The 20,388-nt window shown below is 40.7% G+C and overlaps 1 protein-coding gene and 1 long non-coding RNA gene across 5 annotated transcripts in view; one reads left to right on the forward strand and one right to left on the reverse strand.

Moving 5' to 3' along the window:
• The window catches only part of LOC148145364 (uncharacterized), a 180,828-nt gene extending 171,414 nt beyond the window's left edge, over positions 1-9,414 (reverse strand). For both annotated transcript variants that reach the window (XR_015761247.1, XR_015761246.1), the window contains exons 1-2: positions 9,285-9,414; positions 9,051-9,152 (exon numbers count right to left, since the gene is read on the reverse strand). This is a non-coding gene — a long non-coding RNA (uncharacterized LOC148145364). The remainder of the gene's footprint in view (positions 1-9,050; positions 9,153-9,284) is intronic.
• smtnb (smoothelin b) overlaps positions 1-20,388 on the forward strand; it is a 362,626-nt gene that overhangs the window by 197,179 nt on the left and 145,059 nt on the right. For all 3 annotated transcript variants that reach the window (XM_043715564.2, XM_043715563.2, XM_043715562.2), the window contains exon 9: positions 8,961-9,944. In XM_043715564.2, the coding sequence (XP_043571499.2) occupies positions 8,961-9,944 (984 nt within the window). The remainder of the gene's footprint in view (positions 1-8,960; positions 9,945-20,388) is intronic.

Consider the following 20,388-nt stretch of genomic DNA (forward strand, 5'->3'; position numbering starts at 1 on the left):
TCCTTAGGTCTGCTGTCAAACCTAGGGTTAATATGTGGAAGAAAGAAGAAGACATAATGGAGGGAAGAAACTATAGAAAGCACTCTGAGCTACTGGATTCGGCAGTGTGGACTCCCACTGGAGCCTGTAGCACTGATGCAGCAGAAGTGTTCATTTGGATATTTCCACCTCACAGCATCCAAAGAACTGTGTCACAGATTTATATCTGATGTCCAGTTGTTAAGCACACAGAATCTAACCCTTTCCCTTCTTCAGAACTATAAGTATGAACAGTAACATTTAATTTATGAGGTACCATGTGTTTGTGATTTAGCCTTCTGTATGTTTATGTCTAACTGAAATGGGTTGTTCACATTGTTTTCACCAACTGGCAGATGGCTGCTATGGAGTAATCTCTGTTGCGGTATAGAAGAGTACCATATGAGGTACTGAATTTGATTTGAATAAACATTAAGCAAACTCAATACACTTATAAAAATTGATATTGTGTTTTGACAGACTTATTATGTCATAGCTTACCATCTTTGTCCACCAAGTTATTTATTACAACCTTTTAAAGTAACATTGCCTCATTATTTACACTTTATTTCCCAAGCCAAACATATTGCTTAATTTTCAACCAAGTTCTTTTAATTTAAAATTTTTTGGTGGCATCAATGTCAATTTTATTCCCTGTCCTGATCATTTTCCTGACCTTGCAGAATCTACAAATGACAATTTAACGGGTCCCATCAAGTAATGCTTGGCACTTGCTTGACGGTGACATATTAATCTGATGCTCGTTTTTAGAAAGAAACATTCACACACCAAGGTGGTCTTTTTCATTAGCCTATTACCCTTCCCATAGATGGCAATTACATTTACGTTGGACATCTCAGGGGTAGTAACATAAATACTATGCTGATTAAATGGCAGGCTAAATTGTGAACATAATGGTGAAAATGTAATATATTGGCATTGCATTTATTTTTGACATATTTTATTTCCAGTTTAATTCACATGGTAAATAGCCATTGGAGGAATGCAAGACTCTTTAAGCATTCTGTCATTCATATCATGCTTATCCATTTCTAGTTTAATTTCTGCATATTATTTCAGAACAGATTCTTGAATTTCTGGTGCATACTTTATCATCCTTCAGAGATGCCGGTGTTGGACTGGGGTGTACAAAGTTAAAAATCACACAACACCAGGTTATAGTCCAACAGGTTTAATTGGAAGCACACTAGCTTTCGGAGCGACGCTCCTTCATCAGGTGATTGTGGAGGGCTCGATCGTAACACAGAATTTATAGCAAAAATTTGCAGTGTGATGTAACTGAATTATACATTGAAGAATTGATTGTCTGTTAAGCCTTTCATCTGTTAGAATACAGTGATAGTTTCACTTCTTTCATGTGTAAATCACAAAACCCTTTTTTTAAAAGTTGCATTCTCGGGTTAGCTGTTAACAATGGTGATAGCTAGACAATATGTTGAAGGTGTTAGCCCCCTGTGTTCTCTGTCTATGACCTGATGTTTAGATTGATTCCAATCTAAAAAGTGAGATAACAGAGTTTTACATAAATTCATGCAGTTTTTGAGCTCAGAGTTCTACATGAATGTATGTGGTTTTTGAGCAAAGTGCAATGTAACTCCAAGGTGGACTTCGGGACAGGCAGCAGAGGAAAGTGGCCGAGCAGAGGCTGATAGCTAAGTTCGGTACCCATAGGGAGGGTCTCAACCGGGACCTTGGGTTCATGTCACATTACAGGTGATCACCATTGCACTACACACACACACACACAGATATTCCTACACACACACACACACACTCTCACATACACATGGACACAGATACACACGGATGCGCACACAGACACCCACACACACCCTTATAGACACACAGACTCCCACACATGCACCCCCTCACAGACTTAAGACACTCTGTATACACACACACACACACACTCTTTCTCACACTCACAACCCCCACCCCAGAACGACACACACACACACAGACAAAGACCCACATGCACACACATATTTTGTGTGGTGAATTTTTTTTTGGTACTTTCAGAGTTACATTGCACTTTGCTCAAAAACCACATACATTCATGTAGAACTCTGAGCTCAAAAACTGCATGAATTTATGTAAAACTCTGTTATCTCACTTTTTAGATTGGAATCAATCTAAACACCAGGTCATAGACAGAGAACACAGGGGGCTAACACCTTCAACATATTGTCTAGCTATCACCATTGTTAACAGCTAACCCGAGAATGCAACTTTTAAAAAAAGGGTTTGTGATTTACACATGAAAGAAGTGAAACTATTACTGTATTCTAACAGATGAAAGGCTTAACAGACAATCAATTCTTCAAATGTATAATTCAGTTACATCACACTGCAAATTTTTGCTATAAATTCTGTGTTACGATTGAGCCCTCCACAATCACCTGATGAAGGAGCGTTGCTCCGAAAGCTAGTGTTCTTCCAGTTAAACCTGTTAGACTATAACCTAGTGTTGTGTGATTTTTAACTTCATCATCCTTTGTTTATGTTCTCTTTTGCCAATTCTATCCATCATTTTGCAGTCAAAAAGGCAAGCAGGTAGCCACCCCTGTGTAACTGATACCCCTTTATAGCCCCTATGAACTCCTCATCCAGGCCAGTTTCTGTGTAGATTAAAGTCATTAATGATTATTGCCTTCTCTTTATCATCATCAAAATACAGAAAATGCTAGAGAAACTCAGCAGCTGGATCTGGCAGGATCTGGAAAGAAAGAAACAAAGTTAATGTTTTGAATCTGATATGACTTCTTCAGAACTGGAGTATTTTAGAAATTCCTCCTGCTGCTTTTATCGATCAGCTGGAAATTGCCAAGGTGTTCAGTAACCCAGTCCTTTTAGAGATCCGAGGAATTTCCTGACAACAGATGCTAGGCCAACTGGCCTATATTTCCCTGATTTCCCTCCATCACATTTCTTCAAAAGTGGACTGGTGTATCAAGAGAACTTCGAAAGATTATGTTTAAAGCATTTGTACTGTTCATCCCTATTTCCTTTAAAACCCTAGGATTGGAAGTCAAAGCTCCAAATGATTTGTCACTCTTGTGTCATCAATTTAGTGACTTTTATTTTGCTATCCTAATTTTGGTGAGTTCCTATCAATGTTCCCTCTACTCAGACCCATGCAGCTTAGTCTGCATTGAGTACTGCTTGAGTTACAGAGTGTGATGTCAGGGGTTGGGTGAGTGAAAGGAGTTTGGTGAGCGGCAGAACTGTAAATTAGTTGAAACAAAACACATGTAAGATAGCAGGTTAGGTGATATATCGTAGCTATAATATGTTAGAGCCTCTGGATGCAATGCATGAGCAACTTAAGTTCAGAGTTTTGAGCTGGGGATAAGCTGCAGACATTACAGCTCATCAGGGAGGGGTAAAATTACCTGGAAAATCTCAGATTCAATACAAACAACCTTGAAATTTGCAAAACAGCCTCGGATGTGGGTTTAAACCATCATTCTCTTAACTTTGGTGGAAACAAAAATCAGGTACAGTGAAAAATTGCCTTTTCACCCCTGCAACCAATTTCACCACTCAATCTGATAGTAACTGATCTGTGTCTCAACCACATTTACCTGCTTCTCAGAGGATGCACCAGCAAGGTTTACACATTCACCCTCCTCCAACTCAGAGCCTTTCACCTCAGTGGGTACTTTTTCTAGATTAATAATGGGAGTGCAAGCTGGTAAGCACATCACTGATACATCTCAGCAGCTGGTCAAAGAAGAAATGTCCAGGTCCTTGACACAGAGGATTGCCAGACATCAGGTAATTGCTCAGGTCATGGAAAATGACCCCATGATTTTAATGACTTCTTGAAAATGCATAAAGTTAAAAATCACACAACACCAGGTTATAGACCAACAGGTTAATTCGGAAGTTCAAGCTTTTGGAGCTCTGCCCCTTTGTTAGGTAGCTAGTGGGGCAGGATCATAGCAAAATTATTATTGATGATCAAAGTATCATACAACGATGCAGTGTACATTGAACAAACCTAGATTGCTGTTAAGTCTTTAATCACTTAATATATAAATCCCAGAACTTCTTTCAAGTTATATTCCCAAAATAACTTAAGGTTTTATAGAAAAAGGTGACATCTCAGCTCAATCAATAAGTTATCGCAGGAATGTTATCTCTTGAAAGAAGTTTTGATATTTATATGTTAATGAATCAAAATGAGGTGGCATGGTGGCTCAGTGGTTAGCACTGCTGCCTCACAGCATCAGGGACCTGGGTTCGATTCCAGCCTTGGGCTACTGTCTGTGTGGAGTTTGCACATTCTCCCCATGTCTGCATAGGTTTCCTCTGGGTGCTCCAGTTTCCTCTCATAATCCAAAAATGTGTAGGTCAGGTGAACTGGCTATGCTAAATTACTAAGTCAGGGGTAAATATAGGCTAGGAGAATGGGTCTGGGTGGGTTACTGTTTGGAGGGTCGGTGTGGACTTGTTGGGCCAAAGGGCCTGTTTCCATACTGTAGGGAATCTAATCTAAAAAAAACCCTGCAACCCATTCTAAGTGATTAAAGACTTAACAACAATCTAGGTTTGTTCAATATATCACATCAGTTGTATGACACTATGATCTTTTACTATAAATTCTGTGTCCTATGATCCTGCACTACTGGCTACCTGGTGAAGGAGCAACCCTCCGAAAGCTTGTACTTTCAAATAAACTTGTGTGATTTTTAACTTTGTCACCCCCCAGTCCAACACTGGCACCTCCACATCATGAAAATGCATAGATAGAACAGCAAGCATGTTTGTCAGTGGCAGTCAATAAATTCGATTGATGGATGGAGGTGACCACCACCAACATTACAAGTACCCTGCTAGCTCCAAAATGGTGCACATGGGTTTTGCTATGGCAACTGCCATGGAGAGCCAGGTGCAGCCCATTCAGTTTCTCTATATTTGCACAGGCGTGCACTTCATCACATTACCCATAAGTGCTCAATAAGGCTGGAGGAGGAGGGACTTTGACTTTACTCCAGGTGCCCCTTCCTCTCAGGGAGACAGGGTGGTTAAATTAAGCACCTATTGGAAGGAGCCACACACTGGTCACCAAGAAGCTTCCTCTCAGGATACCAAAGAAGTGCCTGTATTCTCCATCTTTTTTCCTATCTATGATGCCAAAGCCTGCAGACGTTCCAGCTGAAGATGGTGAGCCTGCATCTGGGAAGGACACTTTCATTAGTCCTGGGCCCTCTAGGCCCAAACACCTTTGGGTATGATTACCCAAGTCTCCCAGGTCAAGAAGGCCAATGACAGTGAAGACGTACTCCACCCCAGCTGTGAAAATTGGCCTGCTATTAGATGTAGTGGGAAAGAAAGCAAGAAAAAAATCTTACTGAAATCATTTAAGTGGCATGTGTAATACATGTTATAAATGATCTTGTACTTTTGTAAATATATATGCACTATACTCTTAAAATGTCTGTACTAGTGTCATTGTTCTTGTTAAGTCATACCCACGTGAAAGATGAGCAGCATCTTCAGATGTCAACAGTGAAATAAGTTCTAATTACCGAGCATTACTCTTCCTGGATAAGTAACCAATTCCTTGACTACAAATTATGTCAAACACTATGAATCCTTGAACCGTAGTGTTGATGACTGTAGCCAAGGCATTGTGCATTAACGTGGACAACACTGAGGTTAAATGCAATGTTAAGGGATAGTGCTAGAGAAACTGGCCTGCAAATGTCTTCCACATTTACAGTCACCTTGAGGATGAGAGTGGTTATCTTCCAAAATTCTATTAACTGCATAATGGTTTCTGCAGATTGGAAGGCGACAATTATATTATCTGACTATTTTAGAAAGGAAGGGGAGAGAATTCGAGGAACTACAGAACAGACTAACACCAGTTGTGGGAAAGAAGCTGGAATTTATAATAAATTCAATAAAAAGATTATGTAGAAAACAGTGTAGGACAGGATCAAAATGGATCTTTGAAAGAGAAAACATGTTTCATATCCTATTGGAGGTTTCTGAGCATGTAACTAGCAGAGTAGATAAGGGAGAACTGGTAGATTTATGATAATTGGATTTTCGGAAAGCTTTCAATATGACCTCAAACAAAAGCTGTATAGATAAAATTAGAGTGCATGGGAGTAGGCAGAATATACTGGTATGGATTGAGAATTGATTAGTGGACAGAAAAGCAGGAATAAGTGGGTCATTTTCATGTTGGCAGGCTGTGGCTAGTGGGATATGCCAAGGCTCAGAATTTTGTTCCTTGCTGCTCACCATCTATTCAATGATTTACAGTGGTGTTTCAATATAACGTTTCCAAGTTTGCAGATGACACAAAGCAAGGTGCAAGCATAAGTTATGAAGAGAATGCATCAAGGGGATTTGTAAAATCTAAGTGAATTGGAAAAAAAAGGAAGACATTGCGAGGGGTGGTGGTGGTGAGCAATAGGTGGAGAGAAGCCTAGAGAGAGCGAGGAAGACAGTTAGGCAGACAAGCGGATGGATGATAGTATGTCAGGGAGAAAGAAAAGCTGATAATGGAGACCATAAATTGTCAAGATTTGGAGGTACTGGTGTTGGACTGGGGTGTACAAAGTTAAAAATCACACAACACTAGGTTATAGTCCAATAGGTTTATTTGGAAGCACTAGCTTTTGGAGCACTGTTCTTTCATCACAGTTTCCAAATAAACCTGTTGGGCTATAACCCAGTGTTGTGTGATTTTTAACTTCATAAATTGTCAAAAGGATTGGCTATTTTACAAATACCCTATGTCATGACAAGGCCTCGGTGTGGGGTTGGATAAAGGACATGGAATTAGGTGTTTAGACTTTAAAAGGTATGAGCTCAATATTCAGCCCAGAAGGCTGTAGGGTCCCCAAGCAGAACACAAGATGCTGTTCTTCCAGCTTTTGCGCTGATCCTTTCTATGGCACTGCAGCAGGTATGAGACAAAATATTGGCCAGGAAACACGATGATATGTTGAAGTAGCAGGTAACTGGAAGTTCAGAATCAGTTTATGAGCCAGAATGTAGATGTTCTGCAAAACTTTTCCCAGGGAAAGATATTCTTGCCAATGAAGGATCACCAAACTAATTCTTGGGATACAGGGACTGTTCTTTCGGGAAAGTTTAAATAAATTGGGTTCGTATTCTATCAGTTTGTAAGCATTCTTTTAGATTTTACGTTATCTCTTAAGTCATTCATTATTTAATTTGACAAGTAGATGTTGTTCCCCTTATGGATGTTAACTGGCTCTGTAACACATTAATTTACTTTGCATATTGACAGGTTAGATTAGATTACTTTGCCCTTCGGCCCAACAAGTCCACACCGACCCACCAGAGCGCAACCCTACACCTAACATTATGGGCAATTTAGCACAGCCAATTCACCTAACCTGCACGTTTTTGGACTGTGGGAGGAAATCCACGCAGACACAGGGAAGATGTGCAAACTGCACACAGTCGCCTGAACCTGGGTCTCTGGCACTGTGAGGCAGCAGTGCTAACCACTGTGCCACCGTGCCACCCTATGTTACTGTGGACAGTCTGTGTCTCAACCCTTTGAAGTCAACCTTACCTAAATCTAGAAATTTAGCCAGTTCATAGATGCTACATTTAACTGAATCATAATATGATCACTACTAAATAACAGACAAATTGTTCTGAACTCGAAGAAGGCTATCAAAATGACTGCCGACCTACTCATAAGTGGGCCCTATGATTTGAACTACCAGTAACCAAAAACTCTAAACCAGAATGCACCTGCATATATACAATCAACACCACTATAGTCCATGTGTAATAATGTCACTGTCTGCACATATGCCTGTCTACTCAGGCTAAATTTCTGGTTATTTGGGGAAACGTAGGACTGAGTATTTGGGACTTGGGAGCAAAGATTGGTGAAGTAGCGCGAACCATTAAATAGTGCACCAGGCAGCTCAGTGAGTGTCGAAGAGATCGGTATTCCATGCTTAATTTGGAATTCAAGTGTGACCTTGGCTAACACCCATTATTGATCTTGTTCTCTCAGGTAGCTGTAGAAGACCCCAATTTAGAATTGTATACACACCTTTTGCTCAATATTATTGCATTACTTTTGGGTTCAATAAAATTCTTCAATGTTTTCTTTATATTTTTTCCATAAATAATACATTCTAATTAATTCTAAAACTTCAACCTTGCAATTAGTAAATTTATCTTTAAAACAAAAAACAAAATAAACAATATTTATTTCCAGTCAAAGTGTCCCAATCACACTTCTTCTTTGCAAAGATGATCCTCCCGTCCTTACTCACTGAGATGGTTGCAAAAGACATCTCAGTTTTTTCAATGCATAAAACTGCCTCCTTCAACCCTCCAGTTGATGGGATACTTTAGTACTTTGATAAGGATGTTGGATTTTGTCTAAAGTGATGCATTCCTTGCTGGATGTTATTAGTCCGTTTCAGGCTTGACCAGTGAACTTTAAATGAACATTTCCAATTCCAGAACCAATCAACAAAGCTGTGTAAATGCTACCACTGATGCTAGCAGGGAGACAAATGGTAAATGGAGCTTAATAATGTTACAACTGTAACCTTAAGGTATTAAATAAGCTGTTGTGATTTCCTATTTCACTGAGGTAAAGAAAATGTAATATTTCTACATAAAGTTCATGACTGTCTATATTGCTAGAGCCCGCTATTGAACCTTAATTGCTATTCTTTCCCCGATCCAGTGGGCATTGTGAATTTTTAATGGAAATTGTCTTCCTCCAATAAGGATGCACATATTTAATGATATATGGTTGAATTTCAAGTTTTTTGCCTATCAAAAATGCATACTTAGCCACTAGACTAAAGAATTGTGAGATAAAGGTCCATACTCTTAACATTGATTTGTTATCATGTTGTCGAGTAAATGGTCCTCATTCTGTATTTGCTTTTCAGAAAAAGCCAGTGACATATACATGAATAGCACGCCATTCAGAAAAAGTAACTCCATACAAGACCGAATGAAGAAGTTTACAATGCACTCACCTGACCAACCTTTTGAACTTGGATCACACTTCTGCACTCAGAAAAGAAATGAAGGCAGAAATAGCAGAATTCTACAGCAACAGCAGCTATTCTCAGGCAGTCCTGCAATAAAGATAAAAGAAATTAAAAGTTCATATTCAGAAATATCTCCAAAAGGAAAGTCTGCAGGACTTAAGGACACATGGGAATTTGGTAAATCTATAGGAAAAACAGATAAAGAGGCTGAATACTTACTGTCCAGTAGAAATAGCAAACTCACGGGCTCAAACAAGAGAAATGGGATAGAGCGGGACAGGTCTACATCCTTGAAGGAGAACATGTTCCGCTTTGTCCAAAGGGATGGAAAACATTCACCACAATCTGGTTGCAACTTGATTTATAGCACTGTCAAATCTAACTTTGCAACTGCAGAAGTACAGAAAGGTCCACCTAGGACAACAAATTCATTGATTTCTTCTACTGAAAGCTTAAGTAATTCGATTGCATCTGAAGTTCTTGCAGATGAATCAAGTAAAACAAGGACTTTTGACAAGGATTACACTAAGAAACTTTACTTACAAAATGCTGTTGCTGATAAATCATACATTAGAACTCCAGGGAGGAGCAACATAAACAAGTCACAGACAATCCAGCCTGCGTCAGAGAAGGACTCTAGTAAAACATGTAGAGACAGCTCAGTGTGCTTAGACCAACACAGTTCTGCTGAGTGCTCAGACGTGTCTGCTAGAACAATCAATCTCTTACAAAGAAGTTTTTCTGGACAAAAGGAGAAGGATACGTTTGTCGGCAATAAAGACAATATGAAGACACTTGTGACAATTGAAGTCAAGGAGGGCCAGAAACCAGATGTCATCTCTGCAAGGATCTCTAGTGCACCTTCCTCACAGAGGAGAGGTATGTTCATTTAGAATGTCTGCCTTTATGATATAAAGTACAATGGCATATCTTACCATCTGAAAAATTTACGTAACATTATTCTATAAGGAAATGATTTCAATATCCATTCCTTTTAATGCTGTGCTGATTTTGTTTAAACGTGAAGTACTGATTTTTTATGACAGATCTGCCTTTTATTCAAACATTTGCTGCTTTCTGCTAACAGTGAGTCATGAACCTCTTGATGATTTTTCAACAAACTTTTGAGAGCAGTTTTGCAGAAGTATTAAATACTTATGATCTGAAATAAAACAGATTTTCTTTCGCTTGGTCCACGTAAAATACAGTTGGCTCATTGCATGAGATCACACACTCCATTCACACTACTAATCTCACTAGATCAACTCAGAGCTCATTTCTTGTGAGATGGTATTTAATTCTTTAAATTTCACTCTAATTTTTATCATGTTACTAGGCTGTGCAGAACCTGAAGCTACACTGCTCCAATAAAATCCTCCAATAAGAGCACACACTTGAGGCTACGACCAGGACATGTATCTTCAGCCTTTGAGTGGTACTTTTTGTCAATACTACTCATAGCAACTTGCCAGAATATGTGTAACATCACTTTAAAAAGAAGTATGATCCAAGTTGAAGCATACGAGTAGATATGACCACTTATGTCACTATCTGGTGAATTGGTTCTGGTTAGATTTTGTAAGGGCAGTAAGATGAAAAGAGAAGGCAGCCAACAGCTTCTGTAAAGGGAATAAGGAAGTGATCAATATTATTCGAATAGAGAATGACAGTATTATGCATCTTTTTTGCTGGATGACTGAACCATGATTTGTTCTGTTGTTGATCTCTAACTGTAACAAAAAGACCCCTTTCCTATCCTTTTTGTGCCCTCTTCCTATTTTATACTCAAGATCTCACAGCGCCTGAGATCCGGGTTCAATTCCCGCCTCAGGCGACTGACTGTGTGGAGTTTGCACATTCTCCCCGTGTCTGCGTGGGTTTCCTCCGGGTGCTCCGGTTTCCTCCCACAGTCCAAAGATGTGCAGGTCAGGTGAATTGGCCATGCTAAATTGCCCGTAGTGTTAGGTAAGGGGTAAATGTAGGGGCATGGGTGGGTTGCGCTTCGGCGGGTCAGTGTGGACTTGTTGGGCCGAAGGGCCTGTTTCCACGCTGTAATGTAATGTAATGTAATCTAATCTAATCTAATCTGACTTTTAAATGTAAATGGCTTGTTTGGCCAGGAAACAGGATTAATAATAATTAGAAGGAGTATCACCTCCAGGATTCAGGAGGTGCCTGCCTGGTACAACAGTTAAAGTAGATAACAGTCATTTTGGGATTGTTGCTGTCTTGGTGATTAAAGCAGGCAGCTCTTGGGAAGGTCATCAAGGAAGAACAAGGCATACAGCAAAGTAAAGTCTGGTGCTTGTTCTTGTGTCTATGATGGTTAACCTTGCAAATTCGTTGCCAAGGCAGTTTTAGAGAAGTTTATTTTGAGTCTTGAGATGCACCCAACACGGCACGAAGGTGTGCTCGAGCTCATTGAAAAATTGTTGGAAAGTGCCATTCAGGAACAGGCAGCCCCTTTAATCAGCTGCTAAAGATGCTTTAAGAGGCTATTATTTGTTAGCGAACACTCCTGCCATGCCTTTCAAAATTCAAAATCCAAAAGCATTGGGATCCTGAGACAATCTCTGGGGCTGCAATTTGCAAAACTCATATCTTGCTTTCCAACCCATTTGAAACTCCTGTCCTAAATCTCAAAAGGAATCATTGTGTATGGCAAAAGGAGATGCTGATGGGACAAGCAAAGAAACTTGTTTCTCTGCAGAAGGTGTAAATGTAAAACAGAATCATATCAACAGCTGCTATCCAAAACCAACATAAAAGGGTAGAAGTTATAACATACATTCTGTATTTTTTTTTCATTCATGGGACATGGGTGTCATGGCTGGTCAGCATTTTTATTGCCTGTCCCTAGTTGCCCTTGACAGTTGGTGAAGGGCTCCCTTCTTGAACCCCTGCAGTCCTCGTGCTTTGGGTTGGTTCACAATACCATCATGGAGAGAATTTTAGAATTTTGATCCAGCGACATTAAAATCTACTGCCATTGTCCTTCTAGATAGGAATGCTTGTGGGTTTGGAAGGTACTGTCTAAGGACCTTTGGTGGATTTCTGCAATGCATTTTGTAGATATGTACATTGTTGCTACTAAGCAACAATAGTCAAGAGAGTGAATGTTTGTGGATGTAGTGCCAAACAAGCTGGCTGCTTTGTTCTGGATGGTGCTGAATGTTTTTGGAGCTGCACCCAATTGGGAAGTGTTCCATCACACTCCTGGCTTTGCCTTTTAGATAATGGACAGATTTTGGGGAGTCAGGAGGTGAGTTACTCGCTGCAGCCTTCCTAGCCTCGGACCCGTGCTTGTAGCCACTATTTATTTGAAGAGTCCAGTTAAGTTTCTGGTCAGTGGTAACCCCAAGGATGTTGATAGTGGGGGATTGAATGATGATATCGCCATTTAATATCAAGGGCCATGGTTAGATTATTTTCTGTTGGAGATGGTCATTGCCTGGCATTTATGCAGTGTGAATGTCACTTGCAACTAGTCTGCCCAAGCCTGGATATTGTCCAGATCTTGATGCATTTCAACATGGACTGCTTCACTATCTGGGGAGTCGCAAATGGTGCTGAACATTGACAATTGCATAATGAACTTCCCCACTTCTGATCTTATGATGGAGAGCAGGTCATAGAGTCATAGAGATGTACAGCATGGAAATAGACTCTTCGACCAACCTGGCCACGCCGACCAGATATCCCAACCCAATCTAGTACCACTGGCCAGCAACTGGCCCATATCCCTCCCAACCCTTCCTATTTAGATACCCTTCCAAATGCCTTTTAAATGTTGCAATTGTACCAGCCTCCACCACTTCTTCTGGCAGCTCATTCCATACACGTACCACCCTCTATGTGAAAAAGTTGCCCCTTATGTCTGTTTATATCTTTCCCCTCTCACCCTAAACATATGCCCTCTAGTTCTGGAATCCCCCACTTCATGGAAAAGACTTTGTCTATTTACCATATCCATGTTCCTCATAATTATGTAAATCTCTATAAGGTCACTCCTCAGCCTCCGACACTCCAGGGAAAACAGCCCCAACCTGTTCAGCCTCTCCCTATAGCTCAGTCAGGCTCACTGGTCTATATTCCCCGGCTTGTCCTTACCACCCTTCTTAAACAGTGGCACAATGTTAGCCAAACTCCAGTCTTCCGGGACCTCACCTGTGACTATCGATGATACAAATATCTCAGCAAGACGCCCAGCAGTCACTTCCCTAGCTTCCCACAGAGTTTTAGGATACACCTGATCAGGTTCTGGGGATTTATCCACCTTCATGCATTTCAAGACATCCAGCACTTCCTCCTCTGTAATATGGACATTTTTCAAGATGTCACCATCTATTTCCCTACAGTCTATATCTTCCATGTCCTTTTCCACAGTAAGTACTGATGCAAAATACTCATTTAGTATCTCCCCCATTTACTGCATCTCCACACAGTCATTTATGAAGTAGCTGAAGATGGTTGGGCCAAGGACAGTATCCTGAGAAAGTCCTGCAGAGAAGTCCTGGAGCTGAGATGACTCATTTCCAACAGCCACAACCAACTTCCTTTGTGTCAGCTGTGACAACCAAGTGCAGAGAGTTTTCCTCCGGTACCCATTGATTCGCTAGGGTTGTTTGATGTCACACTGAGTCAAATGTGGCCTCAATGTCAAAGGCTGTCACTCTCACTCCTCCTCTCAAATTCAGCTGTTTTCTCCATGTTTGAATCAAGGCTGAAATGAGGTCAGGAGCTGAGAGGCCCTCAGATTTGCTGTTATCTTGGTTTCCTTTTTTATTAGATTAGATTAGATTACTTACAGTGTGGAAACAGGCCCTTCGGCCCAACAAGTCCACACCGACCCGCCGAAGCGCAACCTACACATACCCCTACATTTACCCCTTTAACCTAACACTATGGGCAATTTAGCATGGCCAATTCACCTGACCCGCACATCTTTGGACTGTGGGAGGAAACCGGAGCACCCGGAGGAAACCCACGCAGACACGGGGAGAATGTGCAAACTCCACACAGTCAGTCGCCTGAGTCGGGAATTGAACCCAGGTCTCTGGCGCTGTGAGGCAGCAGTGCTAACCACTGTGCCACCGTGCCGCCCAAATCTCTAAATCTTTGAATGTTTAGTGATTGTTATTTCAGTATCCTGTCCAGATTGTATCTTGTTCTGTTTATGCTCGATAGTGAAGCTCAGCCCACAGCAAAATATTTATAAACAGTGAATACCAAGGTAACTGCAGATCTTACTTTAAATAAGAAAAACAGCAGTGATAAGAAGTGGATGGTAACAGCAGGGAGGCAGAATCCCCAGCGCAATCTGCAACCTCATGGCCTGGCATATTTCCCCACTCAACAATTACCATCAACCCAGGGGATCAATCTGTTCAATTGAGAGTGAGGAGGGCATGCTGGAAGCAGCACTAGCCATACCTAAAACTGAGGTGTCAACCTAGTGAAGCTACTAAACAAGACTACTTACATCCCAAGTAGTATAAGCAGCAAGTGATAGAGCTAAGCGGTCCCACAACCAAGAGGTTAGATCTAATCTCTTCAGTCCTGCCACATCCAGTCACGAATGGTAGTGAACAATTAAATATTTCACTGGAGAAGGAGATTTCCTGGAGCACCTCAATTGACAAGTTCTCATCATGACTTGGAAGTATATCACTGTTTCTTCAGTGGTGCTGGATCAAATTCCTGGAACTCCCTTCCAACAGTACTGTGGGTGTCTTACACCCCAAGAACTGCACAGTTCAAGAATGAAGCTCACAACTACGTTCTGTAGAGCAATCAGGGATGGGCAATAAATGCCAGCACCATCCAACATTAAAAAGCGTTGTAACATTTGTTCAGTTACTGGTTTCCTGTTGTTTGTTTTCTTAAATGGCTGTGAGAATGCTACCACCAGATGGAGCAACAAGTGTGCATACACAAGAACAGAGCATTGCAATCTCACACTGCAGTCCAGCAATGGAGCAGTAACTGCCTACCCCAAAATAGTGCTGCTAATATAATCATATCGTGATTATACACATTCTTCTTGGCCAATAGAGGCTTCCTTTCATTCTGACCAGCACTTAAATTCTGTCTTGGCCCAGACTGAATTAGCACAAAGACTCAGGAGAGAGCATGAGAAGTGGCCGAGGCAACACTAAGGATTGTCACTTTTCGAAATAATTGCTGTAAAATGAAGGCTGGGCAGTCTGCGCGTGCGCTTAAATTGAGATCACAATAACTAGAACATGGGGACGCGAACCGTATATTCAGATGAATCTTGAAGCCTGTTGTTATGAGCACATGTCACCAGACCATTTTCAATGTATCGGCAGCCATTTTATTCATCACTCTGACATTCAAAATAATTATTACCTAATTATATATTTAGTAGCAATTGTGTACACATGTGTAAGATAGATCTTCCCTAAAATAGGTCACTTTGTGCTCTCAATACCAGAAGCTCAATTGGAAGGTGCCCAGCTGAGTAATAGCTGCAGCCTGCCACTTTATGTAAGGATGTATAGGTGCCATTTCAGCACCTTAAATTAAAATATGGGTGAAGTTGCAGGTCACCGTTATGGAAGATACAGCCCTCTGTAGAAAGCCAGGTAATGGTCAGATGAATGGGAAGGCCACAGGTATTGACCTGTTGATTGTCGCAAGGAGGACATCCACAGGCAATTAGACTAGTTCCTAGTGCCATAAGGGATCTGCTAGGCAACTGGAAAATTCTAGTTAGCCTCTAATATTTGGCATTCTAGATTATTTATTCATCTTAATTGACTAGCTTCTCAGGCAAGCAGATAGACATTCCATCCTGTTATGACCCCCAGCTGATAGTGATACTGGGCAAGTTATATACCAGAATTAAACATAGCTTGATAGATCTTGCATGCTATTCTTAGTGGTTAGTCACATAGTATTGATGCAATGTTGCCAATATCTTTAAAATTACACTAAAAGGATAAAGGCTACATATATGCATGTACTTAAGTTAATCTAAAAAAGAATCATACAGCATAGGAGATGCCTTTGGTCCATCAAGTCTATACTGCCAAATTTATACTGCTACCTACACTACTTCCACTTTGCTGCACTAGGCCCATAGCCTTGAATGTTCATCTAAGTTCTTTTTAAAGGTTGTGAGATTTAGTGCCTCAATTACCCTCCCATGTAGTGCATTCCAGGCTCCCACCACTCTCCAAGTGAAAAGGGTTCACTGAAATCCCCTCTAAACCTCCTGCCTTTCACTTTAAAATTATACCCCTTTGTTATTGACCCTTCAACTAAGGGAAACAGTTGCTTTCTATTCACCCTGTCCATGCCCTTATCATCTTATATACTTCCATCAACTCCCCTCGCTTACGTTTCTGCTCTAAAGGAAACAACCTGAGTTTATCCAACCACTCTCCATAGCCAAAATGTTCCTGCCCAGGCAACATCTTGGTGAATCTCCTTTTACAACTCTCAGTGCAATCACATCTTTCTTCCTTCCTCTAGTGTGGTGATCAGAACTGCACACTTTAATTCCAACTGTGACATAACCAAAGTTCTGTACAGCTCCAACATGACTTTCCTGCTTTGATAATCTATGCCTTGACTGACAAATGCAAGAATCCTGTGTGCCACCTTAACCCTTATATTAACCTGTCCTGCTACCTTCAAGGTTCTGTGGTCAAGCGCCCCAAAATCCCTCTGTTCCTTTGACTTCCTAGTGTCTTACTTCCTTGTCTTCTCCTTCTTCCAAAGACTTTGACAACGCATAGCAAAAGCAGTGTTTTTCCCAGCAATATCTGATAATCAATCCCAGGGAAATATCTCTCCAATCTTAAATAATTAATTTACTATTTAACTGTCTTGGTAAAAGAAACTGAGATGATTCAGAAAGAACATCCTGGACAGCTGACTGAAATGTAACTAATACTCAGGCCTGCAGAATTATACATGAAGAGGAGGTGACAATAAAATAGGGAGATGACTTGGAAGTTCAGTTATCTGACACAAATTTCAAAAATATAAATAAAATGGATGAAGGGAAAGTGAGGCTGACATGTTTAACCTGTCTCTTTTTAGTACAAATGTAACTGATAGATTCTGAATTGAGAGACTTATATTAAACTGCCTATTCAAAAATTGAATCAGTGCTATTATTTAAAGACAAAGCACTAATGATGAAACATTTTTACTGACCAGGTTTTCTAAAGATGTAGCAAAGGTTTTGATGTTGGAAACCCCAAACATCAATTAGATCTGCGCCTTTGATTCCAATACCAGATTTTTAAGTAAAACAAAACAGGACCTTAATAGACTGTATAGGACACCTTCTTTAAATTGATAATGGGAATAATTATCTTTTAATAATTATGGACATTACTTTCTGAAAATTAATTCATTGGGAAATTGATACTAGAAAAGTTCAATGTTCTACAAGATATGGTCTACACAAAGAAATATAGCAAAATTAACCTTCAAATTTTATGTCACAAATATTTAAACAAATAACAAATAGTTGAGGAATTGGAAAGATAGCACCAAACCTTAAAGGCCACAATTCAAAATTATTGTCAGGAATGTCCTAATAATTGAGAAATTCCCTTGTCAATGTTTGCCATTTGAGATGCCCTAATGGGTGTACAGAATTTAATCTTTTTGAAATGCTATATTTATACATGTATAAACCAATAGCAGAGAAACCATACTTGCATCAATATTTGAGTTCCAGACAGACACTAACCAAATAGTGAACTGCCCAAAAAGCTTATGAAAAATGCTGAACAAACAATTGAAACTGCAGCAGATAAAAAATGTAAAGTTTGGAATTTGGTGGCAGGCAACAGGTGTTAGTATTGTTATCTGTCTCTGGGGAACAATTAAGAGAAAAGTTCATTAGATCTTATCAAATCAAGAAGAAAGTCAAAGTTGTGAATTATGTAATGAGTACTCCAGACAAGGGGAAAAAATCATTGAGCTTGTTGTGTCAGTATGTAAGAGCAGCCCTATAGTTTTTGGAACTTTGGCAACTACTACTAACAGCGAACAGAGTTAGAACACAAGCAGTCTTTACAGTAGTGAAACAAGTGGGGAATGAGATAAAACTATCAGAATGATTTAAAAATGGGTTCCTAGAATCCCTACAGTGCAGTAATTAGCCATTTTGCCCATTGGGTCTATATCAACAGTCTGAAGAGGAACCCATCCTCTCCCCGTAACCTCAGTTACCATCATTAACCCACCTCGACTGCGCGTTCCTAGACACTTATGGTTCAATTTAGCATGACCAATCCACTTAACCTGCATATCTTTGGACTGTGAAAGGAAACTGAACCTCAGAGTAAACCCATGTAGACACAGGGAGAATGTGAACAGACAATCACCCAAGACTGGAATCAAACCAAGGTTGAAAGGAGGGCTGTTCTTTTTCAAGCTGTCTGCCACAGGAGACAATGCCCACTGGATCCAACCAGCCTGGACCCAATTAATAGCCTGGGTCAATAGTGAGTCCAGGTGAAAGGAGGATGCTCAGGAACTCAGGAAAAAGGTTACGTAGTCTGCAAGGTTAGGTGCCCCAATTTTCTATTTCACATTCATAAGGTCACATTCAGTCTAACTCTTCAATGCATATACATCTCACCAAAGCTCATCGACTAAAATTCTCGTGCATTGCATTTGGCATGTCCACTCAATAGCTCTTATGCACCTTATCCTCACTAATCATACCTGCTCTCTGCACCTCCTACCACTCACTGGGGACACCTGACCACCTCTCCAGCTCATGTATCACTAATAACTCCTCTCCTATCAAACTAAATCCCTCCTTTTGTCTCATTGCAGAAATAAAATTGGCCCATCATCCCAGATTGAAATCTCAATAGCACCCCGGTTGACCTACCTGTAATCCCTGAAATAGCTGCATTTAACATGCCAACCTGATTATGGCCCAATCTCCCAGGACACAAATCCCCATCTGCTAAGATTGACTGAGGCCAAATCCTGAACTGACAATGAACCCCTATTTGATTGTAGAAGCACTCCTTGACTGATCATTGTTCTTCATGACCCCACTAAGACCAGTTCAATTTCACTTTCACACAGAGCCCCATTTACTTGAAGGACACATAATAAATTGCTGGCAGATACTGTAGCTGTGACTTTGAAATTTATGTTGCCTCATTAATACATGTTCACCCTTTTGAGTGTTCAGTGCTCCATGTCACAAGCTGCCTGCTTTTCCCTCTGTGCTGAAAAGCAATGCAAGACATGGAAACTGGCACTGAAGACCTGTGTGCTAAAAGGTAATGTGAGCCATATGGAGACTAAAAGCTTCCTAGTGAATGCAAAGTGAGTGAATCCAAAGAATTCAAGTTAAGAGCTAAGATGCATCTTGTATAGATGCTTGAGATGCATGTGTGTCCCTGCACGTAAAGCAACCTGGCAGAACAATGCAAGTTGTAAGTTTCTATTGAGTTCCAATGCAAAGGTGTTCAAGGATTGAAGTAGTGTGAGAGTTAATCAAGAGCATGCCTAATCCATGGTGAGGCTGCCTCTTTGCCTATGTGGATGAAGTATTGAGGACCATTGCATCCCTGTTTTCTATTTAGATTCTGATTTCTCTCATTCTGATATATTTTTCAAACTTTTGTGGGATTTCCCCATGCCACGACAGGGGACAAAATTCCATCCTGTGTATCAAGATGGCGGCAGTGGCAGGATAGGAAGTGTTTGGGCTCTGTGCTTGTTTGCTGCTCCTCCTGCTCACCTGGCCGGCTGCTATCTTCTTTGTTCTTTTGTTTTGTTTCTTCATTTCTCTTTTGTATCTAAGTTCACCTTTTCTTTTCTACGGCTGCAATAGAGGAAGGTGTTTATGAGGGCCTGTGCGGCGGCGGTAACCTGGCAGATCCAGAAGTCTGTTCCTTGTGGTCATAGCGGCCGCAGCTTTATCAAAGACTTCATCATCGGTGGGTCTTATCTGTTCCTCCTGGCGGCGGTGCAGTAGTTTCAGTGGTGACTGTAGCGGTAATAGCATAGTGGTTCCAGTTTGTTCCTCACGGCTGCGGTGCCTTCGGGCGGTGACTGAAGTGGCAATGGCTTCCAGTGTCTCCCTCCGTGCTATGGCAGTGATAGAGTGGTTTGGTGACAGCTCTGACAGTGGTGATGTGGTAGGGCTGGTCCGGAAATCCTTGCTTTGGAGGCCTCACGAGTGGCTTTGGCAGTGGACCAGAAACCCAGGAGTCATGGAGGGAATAAAAAATGAACTCTGTCTCAATTATTTCTTTTTATACTTTCTGTAATTAAAATGGCACTGAATTGTGGTGACAATACACAT

Source organism: Chiloscyllium plagiosum, unplaced genomic scaffold (assembly GCF_037043375.1).
Source record: "Chiloscyllium plagiosum isolate Xiang-an unplaced genomic scaffold, Cpla_swu_hap1 HiC_scaffold_24, whole genome shotgun sequence".
Taxonomy (NCBI): domain Eukaryota; kingdom Metazoa; phylum Chordata; class Chondrichthyes; order Orectolobiformes; family Hemiscylliidae; genus Chiloscyllium; species Chiloscyllium plagiosum.